The sequence below is a fragment of the Anser brachyrhynchus genome (assembly GCF_964034855.1).
Source record: "Anser brachyrhynchus genome assembly, chromosome: 1".
Lineage (NCBI taxonomy): Eukaryota > Metazoa > Chordata > Aves > Anseriformes > Anatidae > Anser > Anser brachyrhynchus.
Window position 1 is genome coordinate 179,595,509 of NC_137694.1, and position 20,120 is coordinate 179,615,628.

Consider the following 20,120-nt stretch of genomic DNA (forward strand, 5'->3'; position numbering starts at 1 on the left):
TTGTGCTTTTTAGTGGAACCCACTGAGACTTCAAAGCTCTGTCGTTGGAAATAAGAGGACCATAAGAGGTACTTCTGACAATGACGGTTTTTGTATACCAATAAATAGATTTTTATGCATTGTGCCATAACTCCTATATTTAGACTCTAAGCTTTTATGACAGAAACATGCTTCTTTTGCATATTCTGTTAGAATTTCAAAAACAGTCTAGCTTAGGGCTTTTCAAATATCTTTTAAATTGTTAGCTTTAGTGGTGATAGACCATGGTAATGATTTTTTTTTTTTAAATGGCTTTTCTTTTACTCAAGGAGACAAGATACCAGCTACTTCAGCTGCGCCCCACACAACGGGCTTCCTGGATTGGATATGCAATTGCATACCATTTACTTAAAGATTATGATATGGCCTTAAAACTACTTGAAGAGTTTAGAAAAACCCAGCAGGTAAGACATCCTATTCTAAAACAAACAAACAAAAAAAACCACTTTGGGTATAAGAGACAATCTGAAGAATTAGTTCTTCATAATTAGGAAGAACTAATGAGGAAGACATTTCTTTTATTTGTGGAGTTTTCTTCTATGAACATTTAGCTCCTGGAAATCTCTTCCAGGAGCTAGCAGCTGATGCAAATTATACAGGCTCACTTGTTTCCTAGCAATAAGCTGTTAGGGTTGAAGAAGTAAGGGTAGCTTCATGTGGAATAACTGAGTAACTTGAAGTCTGTGAGACGTGCAGCTAAAGAAAACTGGTGATGATACTGTCCCTTTACAGTAGGTAAAACTTCAGAAAATCCTGTTTAATATTGGATCTGTGCATAGATGCCCTCTTACTTTCTCCTACCATAATATGGGTATCAGTACACCTCTACAAAGAGCATGAAAGTAAACTTCTTCATTTTGTATGCATCTATGTATTATTCACTTAAAATCAGTGCTTGGTGTCAGAGCTGCATGAAAGCAGAGTTAGAAATTCTTACGTTTGAGAAGATCTGGTGTTACTGAAACTTGTTAGAATAAATCAAATGATACAATACTAAAATCCCCAAGTATAACATTTTTTTAAAGAGATACCATTCACTTCTGTTATTGGTAACTTGGCGTTATAAAGTCTGAATTAACGTAACAGTGGATGCGTTCTATGTTCTGTAACATAGAAAGAAAAAACATGTTTATAGAGGTCTTCAACTTGGGAGATGTGCTGGAAATACCATGCACAGGTACTGAAATATTACCTGATCTATAGATTGTGATTATTGCTGTGTTTTTTTGAACAAAAATGTTGCATCTCGTCTAAGATAATTGCATTTGAGATCCTTTCATGCTGCCAGAAGTGGAATAACTTGGGAAAAGCAAGTTAGTAGTTGCTAAGAGTGTTTGTGTCTTGATCGTGTATCATGTGGTCACATATAAGACATTGTAAGCCAGGGATGTGTAGCTTGATAGCCAAAAACAATAAATTGGGCCATCTCTTATGAGTGTTTGATAACCAAATTCATGGTTCTTGCATGAATCAGCAGAGCCCTGTCTGAGTTTGATGTTGTAATTAGAAATAATATATAATAGATGGGAAACTGCAAATGATGGACTGTAAGAAAGTGAGGCTTTCTTAAGGGCCAGGAGGGCTTAACAGTTGTGTTGGTTCATTGGAGAGAACGGAAGTGATACTGCTCATGTTGTTGCCTTTTCTAAAAGATTGTGTGTGAATATGCTTGTCTGGGGGCAGTCATGATGATACACTCTTCAGTCTAGTAAGCCAGATTCAAATACCATCTGCCATAGATAAAAATGTTAAATCAGTTGAGTCTGTTGAAGTTATCACAATCTTTAAAAATAAATAAATAAATTCTGAGTAGTTGTCTAGCTCTGATGCCATTTTTTAGTAAGAATGGAAATATTTGGGAAATTTATGTAAGACAAGGGTTTGTACTCGAATAATACAAACAACATGAACTGTTCAACTGTTGCTCAGCATAATACTGATCACAGGGAAACAACAGAAAAGCTGTTTAAGTATCTGAGAAGAGAAATATGCCATGAGTGTTGGACAGCATGAATGTATAGAAAATCAGTTAGGTCAAGCCTTTCCTCTTTTCTGAAATCAGTAGATGAAGTTATGTAAGGTATTGTGCTTTCCCCCCAAAACATTAAAAATAAAAATGACCACATTAGTTTCCATTTCTCTTTCAAATAAAGTTCTGTGCCTTGTGCTTTTGTGCTTTGCTGTACGAGCTCACTGAGATATGCAGGCTCACAAAGAGTGCAACTGCTGGAAGTAAAAATTGTTTTGGGTCCAGAGCAGTCAGGATAGCACGAGGAAAATCACAGTTCAATTTTGCCACATTTTGGCTTTTCCACACTAGTTCCCAAATGTGCTGATTGTGCAGTCTCTGGGTATTTAACAGTCTTGTGCTTAAAATGGTTGAGCTCAGTATATTCCTGAATCTGAGGAGGTGCACTTCTTGCTTGCTTTACTTGTCAAATCTCCCTTCTTGCCTTGTAGTCTGTATTCACTCAAACTTAACAGATGAACTTTTATGGCTTGGTGGAATATCGTACGTCACTTTGATAAAAATGGTGGTGGTACTCACTATTTAAAGGGAAGGGTTGAAAAACTGAAGGGCTTCCAAGTCACTAGTAAATGGGAGTCCTGAGCAAGCTGATGCTTGGGGGAATTTTATGGTAATTTGTATTAGGCTTCATACTGTTTACCGTTTTTGATTAATGAGCAAAGAAGCGTAAAATGTGATGTAAAATGCTGCTGCCGTAATGAATGGTAAATAACGGCACTGTAGGGTGATCATTATCATTTACTTGGATTACTCAGGCAGCTTTGTCCATTCAGATGTGAATTAACATAGCCAAAACCAAGCAGTAAAACTAAGAAAAAGATCAAGGAACTGACACTTTAGTGATGGTAGGTGAGTATGTTAGGGTGCAGTATTACAAAATAACTGAGCTAACCCAACTACGAGCTGTTGCCAAAAGCAGCAATGTGGCGTCCTGTGTGCTCCCACTGCTTCCTTGGGCAGCACTGTTTGACTCCCGGAGGGCTGGCTCAGGAAGCCAAAGTGACAGAAATATAATCACTGTTTTGAAGGATTGATTGGCTCAACTGAACAACTGTGAGGTGAGAGGGGAAAGGAAAGGGAATAATAGAAGGAAGTGAGCTGCCTCTGTTGATCCAGGCTGCGGTTAGATTGGCTTAGCTTACTGTAAAGTTGGCCCTCGGGGCAGAGTTTTGGGTGAAAAGCAGAAAAGACCCCCTATTTCCGAGAAGAAATGGGAATTTTCTCTATAGAGCACTGATAACTGAGAGAGCAAGATTTTCTGATGACCCTGTTCTTAAAAAAAAAAAAAAAAAAAGAAAGAAAGAAAAACAATATGGAAAGATAGAGGACTAGAGAAATTGTTGTTTAGTGAAAGGTGGAGATTCCATTTGTTTCCTGCAAGCAGAAAAAAAAAAGGTGATTCTAGTACAGTTTAGATGCTGATTTTTGGGAAGAATGATAGCTAAGAAGATTGCTTAGAAAGGAGAAACAACGACAAGTAATAGCTGGAAAGGGAACAACAAATTGAAATGATACATCACTTTTTGCCACTTACAGTTTTATTCTAATGGTTAAGTTATCGTTGGGAATGGTGAATTTTCTGTCTCCTAGTCTTTCAAGATCTAGATCAATGCTGCCTGCCATCTGGAAGCTGTAAATTAGCCAGATGCACAATATTTCAGTCAAAAACAGGTTATGAGGTTGAATGCAGAAATCACTGCAGGAAATATGACAGCCTGTGCTGTACAAATTAAATCAGATGACTTAAGAGTCAGCTCAGAATCTGAGTTTTAGGAACCGAGGTGTAAAACAATTATGCAATTTGTTTTACTGTTGTATGTCCCATTTTTCCTTTCTTCTTTTCCAGAGCAAAATTTTTATTCTTAATTTTTATTTTATTCCTAATTTCTGCATCAGGCCCACAATTACAGATATGGACAGAAAACCTCTGGAGTTTTGGGGTTCTGCTCTTAGGTATGTTTTGGCTGCATCTTGTCACATTCTTTCAGTGACAGTTATGCTAGGGCATCTACAGTTGTAAAATTGATTACTTTTCTGGTCCAGGAGAAGAAATTTCTTCTGAAACAGCTGAATTGAGTTCGAGACAAAGTTGAACATCTTGTGTACAAGACATAAAAGCTCTTCTGGGGGGAGGGAGGAGTAAAGATGTGTTGTGCAGCAATTGCAATGGTGTGTGTGTGGGGGGGCTTTTTATGGAATCTGTTATTCTTTAAGACAACCTAATTATTCAGATCAGGTTCTGTTTGAACACAAACTGTTTGTCTTCTGGTGAATTGCATGCGTAAGTGATCATTAACCTGATTAGGTTTCCAAATTCGCTCTGAAAAGGAGCTTTTCCGAAAGTACTTTTAAAATTGCTCTGAGAGTGACAGTAAGCACAGCATCTTACTGTTGGATTTGCCCTATCTATAAGAGGGAGTTCATTTGACTCTTTGGCATTTCACCATTTCTTTTGTTAGTCCTGCCAAGCCAGAACAGCTAAGAGAAGGTGAACTGACATCCGCTTCTTGTCCTTGATTATTTTTTAAGGTTGTTGGGGTAATTTCTTTCTATTTTTAAGGCCCACAAATAATTAATGAAATGTCGAAAAGCTGTCCTACTTGAGAAACTTAAGCATAAGTGCATTGTATAGAAAGGGACAATACTGATACAAAGAAAATGAAGGAAAAAGAAGAATTGAAATGGTGCTCAGCAGCTTCGGTTCTGTGGTGCTGCAGTAATGCTAAGCAGGAAGGCATGCTTGAGTGCTTAACTCCTGTTGCATGTGTCAGGTCTGTGAAGCAGTTAATGCTTTCCAGGGAACAACGTTTTTGTTAGCAATTTCCGATGTTTAATATGGATAAAAATTGAGCCAAGGTAGAAACAGAAATGGAAATGCAGATGGAGGAAATACCCTACTCTTTTCTTAATCAAGTAAATCTTGCTAGCTGCTGACTCGAGGATGTACATGGTCTGATCTTGTTTGTTCTGTTAGCCATCATTTGCTTCTTCAACAATTAAAAAAGAAAACAAAAATAAACAGCATTTAAATGCTGTTACTTTCAGCCCCCAAACTGATGTATGTTGTCAAATATACACTTCTTTACATTTTATTTACTTATAATGTTTTTCAGAGTATGTCTTTCAACAAGGAAATTTTCCTTCTTAAAAATACAGAGTACTGTAAAAGCTGCCTCTGAAAATTCAAGGAGTATGTAAACAGGAACGTTAAATCTCAAAATGGATCTGTACTTAGAGAAGAGCTGGACGTAGTAATTTAGGACAATATTCTTTTAATATGAATGTTAATTTTAACCAGTTAAACGTCTTTGTTATTGTTTATTAAATGACTTGGTTCTTTAAAGAAGACAGTGGAAAAGCTTTACTCAGGGAACAGAAAAGGAATAGTAAACCATTTGGTGACCAGTGTGACTTACAAGCGTTGCTTGCTCAGGAAGAAACAGAGTATGCAGTGTCATGGGAGAGAAAATCAGTAATGATTTATCAAGCTCAACTGCCTCTTACCTATTTTTATTACAGAAAACAAAACAAAACACACATTTAGATTGTAACTGTCTTGTCTTCTATAATTTCATTATCATAAACTGTAGTATAGATCTGCTGGGCCTTGTCCATAGCTCTTGTATTTGGTCTCTGAATTTTTTGCAATTTATTTGTAATTCAAGTGGCTTCTGTGTATAGTAGGGAAGAGCACTTACAATGAAATGATCGTGATGATTCTGGGAAGACTTTTCAGTGCCTGAGTACACTTGAAGGAGTTTTCCCTAGAAGGGAACGCGTTTCAATATGCCATCCTCTTTTAGTGGCTGATGTATCAGTGGAAAGTTGGATGGCATACTAGTTTTACCTTAGTCTGTTGATAAATTTCCATGCAGCTGGCAGCGGACCTCAAAAGAATTATCTGTTGTTTGAAAACACTCTCTGCATTGCTTGTGCACTGTACTTTCAAGGGGATTGGAGTCTATACAGAGAGTATTTGGTTAGAGCGAAATAGTGCAGATTTCCTGTCTGGAAAAATCCCAGTTGTCAAGCTATGGCCAGTGTTTGGGCGGTTCGTTGCTCTTTGGAGAAAGAGTTTGATCCAGAATTTTTGGTATATTGAAATGCAGTATTGTGATATCCCAGCAACCTGCTACAGAACTTAGGTCAAAATTGTTGTGGAGTACCTGAGACCTTCAGAAGGAATGAGATTACTGACATCTCAGCAAACCTAATTGAATTGTTTGAGGGAAGGCAAGGATTCTGTTTTTAATTACCTGGCCACAGTGGTAGAGAAAAGTGAAATACAGGAATTTCCAAAACTATTCTCTAACATTGGATATCCTGAGTGAATTTAATTTGATTGTGAATATTGGGAGCTTTACATTTTTGAATGCGTGGGTGGGTACGTGAATAGACTTGCCACATTCCATTTACTCAATCTTGTGTTCTATAATATTGCATACCGTTGAAGTACAGGTAGATGGCATAAATTAACTAATCTATTGCTTTTTTCCCCCAGATTCCTCCAAATAAAATAGATTATGAATATAGTGAACTGATTTTATATCAAAATCAAGTGATGAGAGAGGCAGATCTATTTCAAGAGTCTTTAGAACATATAGAAACATATGAAAAGCAAATATGTGATAAATTAATGGTAGAAGAAATCAAAGGTAAGTAATTCTTCTTCCCTCAGCCAATTTTGTTCTAAACTTTTGCTACAGGCTCTCAGATGTGGTAAAGTGTTAAAAGAAGCAATGTGAAATCTTTAAATGATTTGAGACAACTAATATAGGGGAACTGGTAACACAAGGTTTACAATTTTGTGCTCAATAACTTGTGCTATCAAAGTGGATAGTGAATGTGGGTAGCTTAACTTGGGTTGACAAGAGGAACAGAGGAGATCTCAGAGGTCATTATATTAGTGTATACAACATTAGCTTTTCATAAATAAAAACTAATATAACCCAGTTTTAATCTAATGAAGAACATTGTGTTTGTAGTACAAACACTGATTTGTAGGACTGAAGTATCAAATTGTTGTTTCCTTCTTAAGCTTTCTAGTGCATTTATCTGTATTACCTGCCTTCAGCGAATACTGAAGTTGACTTTTTTGATTAAAAACAACCCACAGTTGCTCTCTGGGTTTGAAGGACTGAGTTCTGAATACATGCAGTCACATAGTGTAATATAGCATGTATTCTTCAGCTGCTCTTTGCTTGTGCAATTGCACTGGGTTGACCCTGCTCAGCAGCTCAGTACCACACAGCTGCTCATTCAGCCCCTTGCCTTGCAGCCCCCCATATCAGGCAGGAGAGAATATAGGTAGAGAAAAAGTTAAAAAAAAACTTATGGGTTATAAAGACAACTTAAGGGAAGAGGAAGAATAAACGGTAGTACAAAGGCAATCACTCACTGCTTCCCGAAACAGGCTGATACCCAGCAAGTCTCCAAGCAATGACCATCTGCCCCCAAAACCTTCCCCATAATTTTTATTGCTGAGCACGATATTACACAGCTCTGGAAGGAAGAGTTCTTTGTTTCTTTGCAATAATCCTAATAGCTGGTTTAAATATGCATGTAAAGACATATAAATAATACTGTTTTTCCCAGGTGCTGAATGCTCCAAGTTGTGCTGAGCTATGGTAACTTCAAGTAGCAATTGTAATATACAGTAAATGCTGTTGTAAAAAGCCTCTTTTTCAGTATCTACGTATGACTGAACCCAATTTTGTGTATCTATTTTGTAAACTTCACTGCCAAGTTATGTGTTTTCTTATATAATTCATAGTTCTTTATTGCATTGTTTTTAGGAGAAATGTTGTTGAAGTTGGGAAGACTAAAAGAAGCTGGTGAAGTATACAAAGAGTTAATTGAGCGCAATGCAGAAAACTGGTATTATTATGAAGGCCTGGAAAAATCCCTACAGCCTAGTAAGTTAAGATATGCATTGGAAATAAGTATGATATAGGATATGCTTAAAACTACTGTTTGGTATATTACAGTTTTAGATGAAAAAGTTTACTCAGCATAAAATTATGTACTGTCCAATCTTGAATACGATATGGTTGTGTTTATCCATTTTTAAATTGTCCACTGAAAAACTTGTATGCATGAAACATCAGCAGCAAGTGTTTTTCTTCTTGGAGCTAAAGCTGGTATTTGTTGATGTGTGTGCTTGCTTGAAGAACCTTTCCTTGCAGTGCATGAACTTGGAAACCAAATTGCAATTTGTTCCTATCAACCTGATCATCAGAGTAGTATTATACACCAGAAAATAGAATTGTCATTCTGAAACTTGTTTAGGCGGCACCTCTTTCCATGGTCGTGTAGGGAAATGAATGTCTAATTCAGATGTACACTTAAAGATATGTAACTTTCTTTAGAAGCTGACTGTTCTTTAGAAGAAAGGCTGATAAATGTGATGGAACCTTTGTTTTTTTCCAGTGCTAGTTCATGTTACTGCTGTTCTGTCTTTCCAGAAAAATACCTAAATTGGATTAAAAACAAAAAACAAACACACAAAAAAACCCCAACAAACAACCCTACGATATTGCAACCATGTATACTATACTAAATGCTTTGCAATGGCAACTTCACTAAGTGTCTAGGTGAACACTGGAATACGTTCCTTGTATTTCACAGTTCACTAATTAGTGGAAGCTTTATTGGAGTAATTCTGATGACATCATAAATCATAAGCCCACCAGGATGCTATTTGTAGATATAGATCTGCATTATATTTCTCAACCAGCTTCTAGAAAGTTTTGCAGTTTGGGTTTAATGTCTGGAAATATGCCTTGTGATTGGGGAATTAAGATGATTCCGTTTGTTGCATTTATACAGAGACTAACGTTGCCCTTTGAATGTTTTTTCTAGTATATCCGTAGAGTTGACGATCATGATTAGTATCTCAAAATAAATCATCCAAGATTTTGATTATTCTGCTTGATAGAATGTATTCATATAAATGTATAGTTCTTAACAAAGAACCAATACAGTAGATTATTTGACATATTACAATTCTGTGAAGATAAAACGGTACTAATTTATAAAACTAATAATGCTACTTTGTTTTTTAGGTGTTCTTAGGACTATTTCCTCCCCCATGGTAAGTTCTGGAGCTCCAACTTGTGACTTCAATTAGGCTTTTTATATGCTTTAGTTCCAATTCAAACATTACTTTAGTGTAACTATTAGAACTGCACATCTCTTGGAGCCACTGGGTAACATTTCCCCCCCCTTCCCCAATATCAGAGCTCAGAGAAGATAAATTATTTTTCGTAGAAAGGAAACTAGAAATATTTATTGAATATATGTTGTGCCATAGTCTTGATCTGTACATTCAGATTTATTTAAATTGCTTGATGAATTTGAAAATACATGAGCAAAATCGATCCTAGTTACGTGAAAATGGCATTTCAAAAAAACAGATTACTTTTATTTAAATTCTAACCACATTGGAGCTCCAAAGCATATTATGGGGGAAAGGGGAGGAGTGGGAAGAAAATCTTTAACAAAAATAAAACTATTTAAATGTTAAGGTATCAACAACTCTTGTGCCACTGGCAGCATTGTGCCCTAAGTTTGCTGTCACCAAAGGACTTAAAATAAAGACATACTTGTGTAGTTTGCCATTTGTATACCTACAATTTAGAAATATATTTCTCTGATTTATGTATGTCTAAAACAGATGCATAGCAAAAACAGTTATTTGAAGCTATCAGTGTCAAACTGCTGTATGAATGGGTCTGCACAGTATTCGATTGAAAGAAAACAAATGCTAGTGCTGTTTGATTGAACTTGAAAGATAATTTTCTTTTAGCAGTTCACTTTTACAGTCATTATTATTGGTGCTTACATCTTAGTGTTTTCAATATGCTGTTTCACAATATTTTTGATGAATTGGAAAAAAATAGCTTGAAATGTTAAAATTGTTCCAAGTCCAAACTGTATAAGAAATTTAACAACTCTCAACATTTTAAGACCTTTTGAAGAATAGATTTTTATCTGTTTCTCATATCTATTATATTTACTGATAATAGGCACTTTAGAAGAGAGGCTTCAGATTTATGAAGAAGTTAGTAAAAGGCATCCCAGAGCAGTTTCACCTAGAAGATTACCTTTAAACTTTGTTTCAGGTAACAAGTTGCATATCTGTTCCATAATAGTTTTTTTTTTCAATTTTTTATCAGGCTGCTAAATGTGCATTTAATAGCTATTTGTACATGTACACAAATTAGACAAATGTATTTTTCCTGGAATAGACAAAATTATTTATGTTTTAGGATTTGATAGACAAGTTCATGCACTCTAATATGGTGGTACCAACTGTATGATGGTGTCTTCGTTGATAAAACTACACTACAGAATGGTGTCCAAATTTGGGGGGAAAATTATTGTCCGTATTTTTGTCATCATGCTGCTTAAAGGTCATCAGTTACAAGGGAGGGAATATAGTACACTGAAGGCAGCCGGGGTATGTGTCCATGTATACATGCATATATATGTATAGTTATCCTATACTCTGATTTATAACCACTGAAAGCATTTCTAAAAGATGCTTATAACAATTGGGTAGCATAGGGCCGATGAATTTCCTAACAGTTTGTATACTGGTGATGTATCAGAAAACAATTTTTTTGTGAATCTGTTTATAAACTGGTGTGCAGCATTTTTATCTAGAACTGTTATAGCCAAAATCTATGGATTTAGTGCTGATAATTTAATAAGAATAGAAACAAAAAGCAGGTGTGCAGCGTGAGTTGTTTTATTTCTAATTTTATGGCTAAGTTCTTTTCAGTGACTCTGTCCTTTTACAAGTTGTACTGAAGTACAGTGCACAAACATCCTGAGATATGGAGGGAATATACATTTTTTTTAAAACAGAAAACTGTGCTCTTCTGAAATACAAGAGAGGAAATTAAAAATAGTAAACGCCTTAAAAATGTACGCTTAGAATATAGCTGTTTAAGTGCTATAACTCCGGTAGAAAAATTTTGGGAGGATAATAAACTACGCAACTTAGGTTTTGGCTGCCATGATATTTCTAAATTCAGCTGCAAATTACCATGGTATCTGCTGATGTTTTCAGTTTCTTAAGGTTAGCTTTTAGTTTGGTTCATTTTCTGAGCGTTGCATATGGCATACCTTTAAATACTACAGAGCATGACTAGTACACTTGTCTGTTGTTGCTCAGGAGTCTGAATGTGCATACATACACCTCTGTACCATCACACGACTAACAACTTAATAAGAAATCTAGCCTTGAAATTAACATTTGTGCCTTACTTAATCCCAGATATTTCCATTTTTTTGATGATACACTGGCAAATTTTTTAAGGCCATTAAACTAGGTTTAAAAAGCTATGTGACAAGTAATTGTTTTTCTTCTGTTATAAAGTAAAAGTGCTTTTGCTAATACATAGCAAACAAGTACCCTGCAAAATGATTTTGCATATCTTTATTAATAGTGTTCTGTTGTTGACTTTTTTTTCATTGTATGTTTTGCTCTGGGTTATCTTCTCATCTGACAGTGTAGTCTTACAGCCAATGTTCATTTAAATAGAAATACGTTTGGTAATAAGGATTAGTTATTCCTGCGATAGCAAAACTTTAAATGAAAGCAAAATAATTCATTTTTAAATCAGTTAAGTGAAATCTTCCAGTAAGTTACCTTCAGCAGGTTTCATAAATAAGAATTTCCCTGATTTAAAACTTGTGTTTCTGTTAATCCAGTAAGCTTGTATCAGTCAGGATGAATAAGACATCCTGTGGAAAATCATTCGGTTTCCCAAAATGACTCGTGTTTATAAATTGAGCAGGTGAGAAATCTCATTGGCTAAAGTTAATAATGAGAATGTTAAGATGTGGAAACAAACTGTTGTAGAATTATATTTGCAAATTTCAAGAGGGTATAATTTTTGGTTAAATGAGGTTGCTGTCCCTGTGTGGCCACTGACCAGTTGCTTGCAGCCAGCACTGGTTCATCCAGAATTGGCGTGGAGTGCTCAGAACTGCAGGCTTGTATTAAACAGACAGTTTTTTTTTTCTAGACTGCACCATGCATTCCATCTCAGTAACCCTTTAATTGATACAGACTAGGTCCTTCATCCTCCTGGAAACCACCTTTTTGGAGGCTGAGTATGATAGTTAATTTTCAGATCAGGGAATAGAGTCTGACAATCCAGTTTTAGATTTGTTGACATTGCTATAGATTCACTGCTCCTGTGGCCAAGTCTATTCTGTGCATCGGTTAGAGAGCGGACCCTGAGCTTGGCTTTGTCATAGCTGGGTGCCTCACTGTTTTGTATGTTTTTTAAGGCTTTTTCAAAGCTGTTCCACTTTCTGTAAATAAGCACATACTTAATGGATACTGAACCTTCGTTGCCTAAGCTTTAAGTTCCAATTGTTCCATCAAGAATATAAATTAGAATAGTGCAACACAAGAAACTGAGAAACAGATTTTTTGTCAGAGGGCAGTTTCCTGTAGTGTGAGAAAACAATTTTTAATTAATTCACCTGTAATAAAGCATGTGCTTCGAGTCAACTTGTGGACCCCTCGTACACAGGTAGAAGTTGCTGTACAGAGACTAAAAAAAGACTACAAGAGAGGTAGAGGGTTCATTTAACCCATCCTTCTTCCTCAAAGCATGGATAACTCTTATCTATGCTAATCCTGACACACACTTATCTAACTGAATCATAAAAACTTCCAGTGATGGAGCTTTTAAAAGATCTCCAGGGTAATCCGTTCTGGTACTTGGTTACTCTTACCAGTATAATTTTCTCCAGTGCTTATTTAAATAACCCTTGCTACTCCTGGGTAGCCACCAGATAATCCTTTCCCTCTTTAGAAGCTTTTGCAGGTTTGAAGACTGTTACCATGTCTTCTAGACAGCAGACTCCTAACACTAGCAAGTCAAGAATTTTATTTTCTGATCTTTTTTTAATCCAGTGCATATTTGCAACTTATTCTTAAATAACAGGAAAGATGAAAACCCTTAACTGCAGTTTTTCAGTTACTCTGTTATCCAGAATTGTATGCCAATTAGTGCTTATATTTATATAACACTTGCAATCACTGACATATAACCAAATACACTTTTGTTTCTAGGTGAAAAATTTAGAGAACTAATGGATAAGTTCCTGAGGGTTAACTTCAGTAAAGGCTGCCCACCCTTGTTTACCACTTTGAAATCTTTATATTACAATCCAGAAAAGGTAAAATTTAGTACTTGTTTGGTTTGAATGAAATCTTCTGTATTGAATTTTTAAAAGATTATCTAAATGTTTATTTATAGATTTCACTGTAACTTTCAAATAACTGTTGCAGAACATTTTTCTTTGGTGTGCTATTTTTTCATATGTGTATCACCATTTGATGATAATTAATCTGTGAAATGAAACTTCTGTAGACAGTTGACGTCAAAATGCTTGAAATCTGATTGATGCAGGATGCACTGATTTTTTTTTTTTGGAAAAATCAGAGATAACTAGCAAATGTATTTGTGTACTCTGAATGCAAGTGCGTCGAGATTCTTTCGACTTATGGTTTATGATGTCACCAGAAGTCATGATTTTAAAGTATCACACACATGGCTATTCTACATTTATTTCTGAATTGCACCAACACATTAGTGTTTGCCATGAAGGCTTGTTTCCTGCTTCAGTGTCTGGATAATCTTAGTGTTGAATTTTTCCTTTTCCAAGTTCTCTCGGTTTTGGCAAAATTGTATCATACTATAACAATTATTTCAGTTTTAGTTCGTTATCCCAAGCTCTTGTAACGTACAGCAAAATACTAATCTTCACTCTAAAGCAAGCTAATAAACTGTGCAGCATATGAAAATAAAGGTCAGTCTATTCGGATGTTCCATTTTTGCTACAAGCAATACAAACACTTGGTATTCTAATCAGTTCATGACTGGTGAAGAGCAGCTTTTGTAGCTGGAAGAAAAACCTTAATACATGATTCAGCTTTCCAACCAGCAGTGGCTATTCCTTTAATTGAACTTAAATTCATGAGATGATCAGGGTGAATAATAATTTTTCAAAACACTTTTGGGAATTGTAATCTGTACTGGGTGTGTCTCCTTGGTTGACATAATTCTAATAAATTCTGATATTGTGTACATTACAAGCATTTCTACAGTGCATATTGCTAATGCATTTTTTTTCCATGTAAACTTCAGAAACTTCATCGAGATATTTTTTTTTTAAAATAAAAAGCACTGAATATCTAGACAGAAGGAGAAACATTGCTGCAAAAGTTTTCTCTCTGATATTTGAAGTATGAAAATCTAGAAGTAAAATATACTAATAAACTCATTTGGATTGGAAGAATATTTTAGCACGTGTTTTAGACATGATGAGTAAAAAGATTACTAAGATGTTTTGGGACAGATTTATCAGGAAAGGCGCCTTGCTACTAGTCATCTTCAGTGTATCAAGTCGGTACCTCTCAGAGCTAGTAGCTTGATTCTAAAAGCTAACTAATAAGCAAAATCAAAAGCCTCAGTTGCCAAATATATTTGGATTTGTGTGCAGTGCTGACTTCTGCAAAAGAGTTTTCTCTACTTTCTCTTCCTTCTCTTCCCCAAAAGGGGTCTGTTTGCATTTCACTTAGTTCATGTAACCATGACACAATAGGAATCTCTTTTTTGTCTAATTGACTAATTTTTGTCTCTGACAGTTTTAGCAGTTCTGAAGTTTAGGGACTAGGGGAAAAGAAAAGTGTGACAAGTAATGCAGGCTGCACCTTTTAAGAAAACTTACCTTGGTATCTGGCTTCTCTAAGTTGGTGCTTAATGCTAGCTTCTAACATAAATTACTATTATATTTTGACTGAAAACCGAAAGAATTGTAGTCTGGATCATGTTGTGCTTGTTAGAAAATATCTAGGAAATGAATACACTTTCTAGAAGTATTGGGGATGAGCAGTTCCCCCTTTCGACTTTTGGAAGCAGTTTTAATTTGGTGTAGTCAACTGCAGTTGCATTCTGAAATGGTATAGATAGGAGGATTTTCTCAAAGAGTTGGTATTTAAGCCTAGAAAGTTGTTTTTTTTTTTTCCTAGCACTCCAGGGATGTCTAGGATCTTTCATAAAACGTGGTTTCAGGAAAAAAGTAAAATAAGCAGTATTTTGTACTAATAAAAGCTTTTTATTTGTATATACTTAGACAGAATAAAGTGCTATAATGTTACATGTGAGAAAGGGAAATGTAAATTACTTAATTCAGTGTCTGCAAGAATATAGAGGAATAATGGGGAAAAATGTAACTTCATTTGCTCAACCAAGATAAGGATTAGATTTCTCAGTAAGTATCTTAACGTTTTGGTGTTAAGAACACCTTTTATACCTGAGTGAGGAGACTAAAATGTAAAGTATAGTCAGTTCTAGAGGGAAAATACTGATGTCTGTGTCCTGTTTGGAGGGGGGTAGAGGAAAAAAGTCATTATGTGGAAAGTAAATGCTAAGCTGTTGAGAAAACTGTTTGGTATCTAATTGCTGTAAGCTGGTACTTCACACCAGTTTTACATAAAAACTACTGGTATATTTTGATTTCAAAACATTATATTCTGCTAGCTCTGATTGGTAGTTTGGAGTGAGACATTAGCTTCAGTTTGGGGTGAAATCTACCTCAGCTACACTGAGCTGCAAATCTCTAGGATTTGTCAGGCTCAACGTGAAGCCTAATCAGGGAGGTTTTAGAAACTATTCAGTACTTACCCAGCTTGGACTCCAAATAGTGATGTTACAGGTTGGAAGATATGCTTTAGATTCCAATAGAGACGACATGGTTGTGATAGAGATCTAAGACAGAACTTGGGGCAGTTGTTGAAAGAACCACAGAAATAAGGTTGGGAAAATTTGTTTTTTATTCTATTTAGAGAACTGAAGTTTATCTGTTCTTTTATGATGATTTTCTGATCAGCTAGCAATGTTTTGGTATGTTAGCACTGACTTGATCAAAGATCCTTAAAGTAATTAAAGAGCTAAAGGTAAATTGCTCAACAAATGTGTAATAAAATTCACTAGAGTAATTTGTAATTTATTGACCAAGTTCACCAAACACTAGAGACTAGAAGTGTGTCCAGTTCGAGGATGCTCGCTCTGTTGGAAGAGTGGTTAGTATGAGGTTAAGAACTAGGTCTTGGGTCAGCATTCATCAGATTGCTCAAAGCACAGGTGCTAAATGCTGCAGTTTTTTTGAGCTGTAACAATTCAAGGGATGTAATGTGGAGGAGAGCCTGGAGGATGCAGGTTAAAATGCATAGAAAGCCAGGCTTTATTCATTCAGTTATTTACAGAGCAATTTCTTAAAAAGAAGGAAAAATTGCTTAGCTTTTCTGTTTGTTTTGTTTTGTTTTCTTTCTTAAGGATCTAGGTGGGGTGGGCTGTCATGACACTTAGTTCCAACATAGAAACTTGCAGCAAATTTGGCACACATCAAAAACATGTCCCAGTTCACATGCTTCAGATAAGTGAAATCTTGGTGTCTGTGTGCAGTACAGGCTTCTTGACTTCATTTACCAGTCATCTTAAAATTAAAAATTACAGATATAATACTATAAGATATTAAAGATGGAAGAAGCATAGCCAAGCTGTCTTTTCCTTCTGAAATAATTGTACCTCATGTACCTTCATGGTTGTTAACTACCATATCTGAATAATAAACATCATTTTACAGCTGCTTGCTAGACTTCCCCTTCTGTCATGCGATTTCTTTTCACCTCAGCACAACTCTCATGCAGCTGCTTGCTGAGCTGCTTTAGGGTTAATCCATCTGCAATCAAATCCCTCCCATCAGTCTTCAGCTGGATCATTTTTCTGGATCTTATCATTAGCTTCATGGAATACTGTGAATACTACAAATGAGCACACAAATAGCGTGCCAGAGATGTTGAATCAAGATGGAGGGATCACAGCAACTCAGACTTGAATTGGTTTAAGTTGACAAAGCTTTGTATGCTTAATGCCAGCTAAGATAACCATACCACCATTTGTACCTCATCTGACCAGGAAGGTGAGGAGGCAACTCAGGTTACTGCCAATTGTATAGCCATAGTCATTGCAATGGTATAGGTCACACTATTTCAAAGATTTGGTGTAAGAGAAGTACATGAGACCTATGTAGAAAACTTAGGCTGAGATATTTTTTATCTCAAGGGATGGCAAGTTGCTTCCTTTGATTTTTCCTTTCCAACTCTTAGGGACTTTGAAAGCTGCTTCTTGATGACACTGGAATCTTGACCATATAACTCAATTAAAAAAAAAAATCAATAGGGTAAATGTGTACATGGCTTAAGAGTATTTTAGGATCATGCTTTATGTGTCTAAATCAAGATCCTTTGATTTGCATACTAAGATTTAGAAACATTAATTTTCATACTTACACTTGTAAATTGTCCAAAGATCAGTTACAGAGGATCTATAAAGAGGTAACTTTATAGCTTTCAGTGGACAATAGATAATAGTACTGTGTGGTTGGATGAAATTGGCAAAGCTAACTAATAATTTTAAGTTTTCCTTTTTCTCCAGTTGTAGTTTTCTCAGCTTGCTGACACTGTATTTTTTTTATCTTATATTATCGTATTACAGGGTTTTGTTCTCTTTTTGAGCAGACTGTGACAATGTTGGGGATTTAGCTTTAAGTTCTTTGCTTTGGTGGAAATTGGAGATGCAGTCAAATTTCAGTCTAACTAAACAAAATAGTTTGGGCTTTTCTTTTCATGTAGTTCCTGGCTTCTCACTGACTGTCTAATGTTGACTTAATCTCTGTGTGGAGATGAATGAAATGCTTTCTAATGCACTTGAGTCAATAAATGCAAATACTTTAAAAATGTTCCGCTATCATAGGGTGGCAATAAGAAAAATATGGATTTTTTTTTTGGTTTTGCTATTCAGTTGTCTTTTCAGGAAGACTAAGGATGCAGTACTTATGTCTATGTTCAGCTTAGGTAGGGTAATGCTGCATAGTTTTGTCTTCATTCAGATATTTAATTTCTTGTTTGAACTGTTGTTGGAAATGCTACAGTCTGATTGGGGATCAACAAGCTTCATCTAAACAAAGGATCCTGGAGGCACAGAGTTAAATGTTACTCTTTTTGCTACTTTAACATTTCCAGGAATACAAAAACAAACAAACAAAAAACACACACACACGCAAAACAAATTATCTTTGCACAGGTTATAGTAAAGGATATATTGCATTCCTGTATTCAGGTAATATTTTTCTAAGTATTTGATTAAATCAAAAAAGTATAGTTCTCACATGCTTGTCGTGCAATAGATAACTGACATTGTTTTTTACAGCTCTTTCCTTGTCCCTTCCCACCTGTCCACACTAGTGAATTGTTTTTAGGCAGGTCTGGTTGTGAATGTTCACACTTAAAACTTCCAGTTTGTGGTTGGTCTTTGTCTTCCAAATTCTATGCAGTTTTAACAGTCAAGGAATGAAATTAAGTTCTGGATTCAGGCATTTGATTTTTGGTCAGTGTATACAGAATTGTTTGGCTCCACTTGAAAGGGTTTCCACATAGGATCACTGGAACAGCCATCTAGATACCTGGAAGAAGTGGCTGATGTTCTAGAGGTTTGTGCTGCTATTCATTCAGAGGGCTGGAGAAATGTGCAGAAGGGAATCTTGTGAAGTTGAACAAAGGGAAACGCCAGGTCCTGTACCTGAGGAGAAATAACTCCATGTGCCAATATGGGCCTGGGGCTGACCAGCTGGAAAGCAGCTGTTGGGGTTTCTGATAGACAGCAAAAGGAGCGTGAGCCATCAGTATGCCCTTGTGACAAAGAAAGCCAAGGAAGGCCTTAGGTAGCATGTTGGGCTATCAGAGGAAAAGTCCCACCAGGAGGTGAAGGGAGGCCATCTTCTCTCCTTGGCCACCTGTTGGGACACATCTGGGGTGCTGGCTCTAGTTCTGGGCTCACCAGCATGTGGCACTTGTCAAAGGTGGGAACAGGTTGAGAGAGGTGGCAGAGACCTTCCTCGTCCTTGGAGACAGTCAGAATGTGGCTGGATGTGGCCCTGAGCAACCTGCTTCAGCTGACCTGCTTCTGTAAAGGGAGGGCTTGGACTCAGCAGGCTGCAGAGATCCCTTCGACCCTTAATGGCTCTGTGGCAGTACTTTCTTACCCAGTCGCACCTTCAAGTTAAGGCTTATAGCCATTGACTTGCTGGCCAGCGAGCTAGTCTGTAAACAGTGTTTTAGTACTGGGATGAGTGCATTTTAGACAAGTCTGGTAACACTAAGATCCTATATTAAACAATACAAAAGGGTACAGTAGAAATGGGCATGTCTTGAGCACATATAGACAGGAGCATTGAGGTAATTAATCAAGGTACTGTGGTTTGGGATTTTCATGGTTTTACGTCTTTTTGCTAGCAAAGCCCCCAGTCAGTTCCTATAATTTCTTGCTTCTCCCTTCTCGGACCATTCACAAAGGGAAAGATAGGAACTTGCCCCAGAACCTGCTTTGTAGAAATGGATGCACTTCAAACACAGGTGAACAGCTGCAGATTTGCATTCGTATTAGGTTAAATGTGAGGACATCATGGTTCACCACTTCAAGTTGAGCATCTGTAATTGTTGCTTCAGGGTAGGCACTTTCCAAAAGAGCAGGTTGTTTATTCAAGAGTGTAATGGGGTTAGGCTGAGGATGCTGTCTGTAGATAGAGGGATCTAATCATTGTTTACATACAGTCCTCTACCTGTCATGCTGGATTTTGGAGCCCTCAAAGTGGTGTGTATGGCAACCTTCTTTATTTTTGTGATGTTCCAAAGTGCAAATTCTAACAGATAATGTAACAGTTGTGCATTTGGTGTTTTGTCAGTGATGATCTGCTTGTTCTTTCCAGTAAAGAGAGAGAGCTATATCAAGATTTTATTGTGCTTCTTAAAAATCAGCAGTCACTTAGCCGAGCTGTTGATGTCGATGTTCACTGATACTGAATTTGCCCTCATTGTGTTGGTGAAGGAAAAGTGGGAGGAGAGATGTCAATAAAATTCTAGCAAAGCCAGAACTGTCTGGGTTTATTTTGCGGGTCAGATAGC

The 20,120-nt window shown here is 36.4% G+C and overlaps 1 protein-coding gene across 6 annotated transcripts in view; it reads left to right on the top strand.

The window, feature by feature from the left end:
- NAA16 (N-alpha-acetyltransferase 16, NatA auxiliary subunit) overlaps positions 1–20,120 on the top strand; it is a 65,212-nt gene that overhangs the window by 19,333 nt on the left and 25,759 nt on the right. For 5 of the 6 annotated variants that reach the window (XR_013949479.1, XM_080587674.1, XM_080587675.1 and 2 more), the window contains 5 exons: positions 309–443; positions 6,570–6,723; positions 7,864–7,983; positions 10,096–10,191; positions 13,167–13,273. Coding sequence is in view for 4 of the 6 variants with exons in the window: in XM_080587674.1 (XP_080443800.1) it covers positions 309–443; positions 6,570–6,723; positions 7,864–7,983; positions 10,096–10,191; positions 13,167–13,273 (612 nt within the window). In the remaining 2 variants the exon portion in view is untranslated. Of the gene's footprint in view, positions 1–308; positions 444–6,569; positions 6,724–7,863; positions 7,984–10,095; positions 10,192–11,788; positions 11,875–13,166; positions 13,274–20,120 lie in introns of those variants that run through there. The other variant, XR_013949480.1, reaches the window with a different exon arrangement.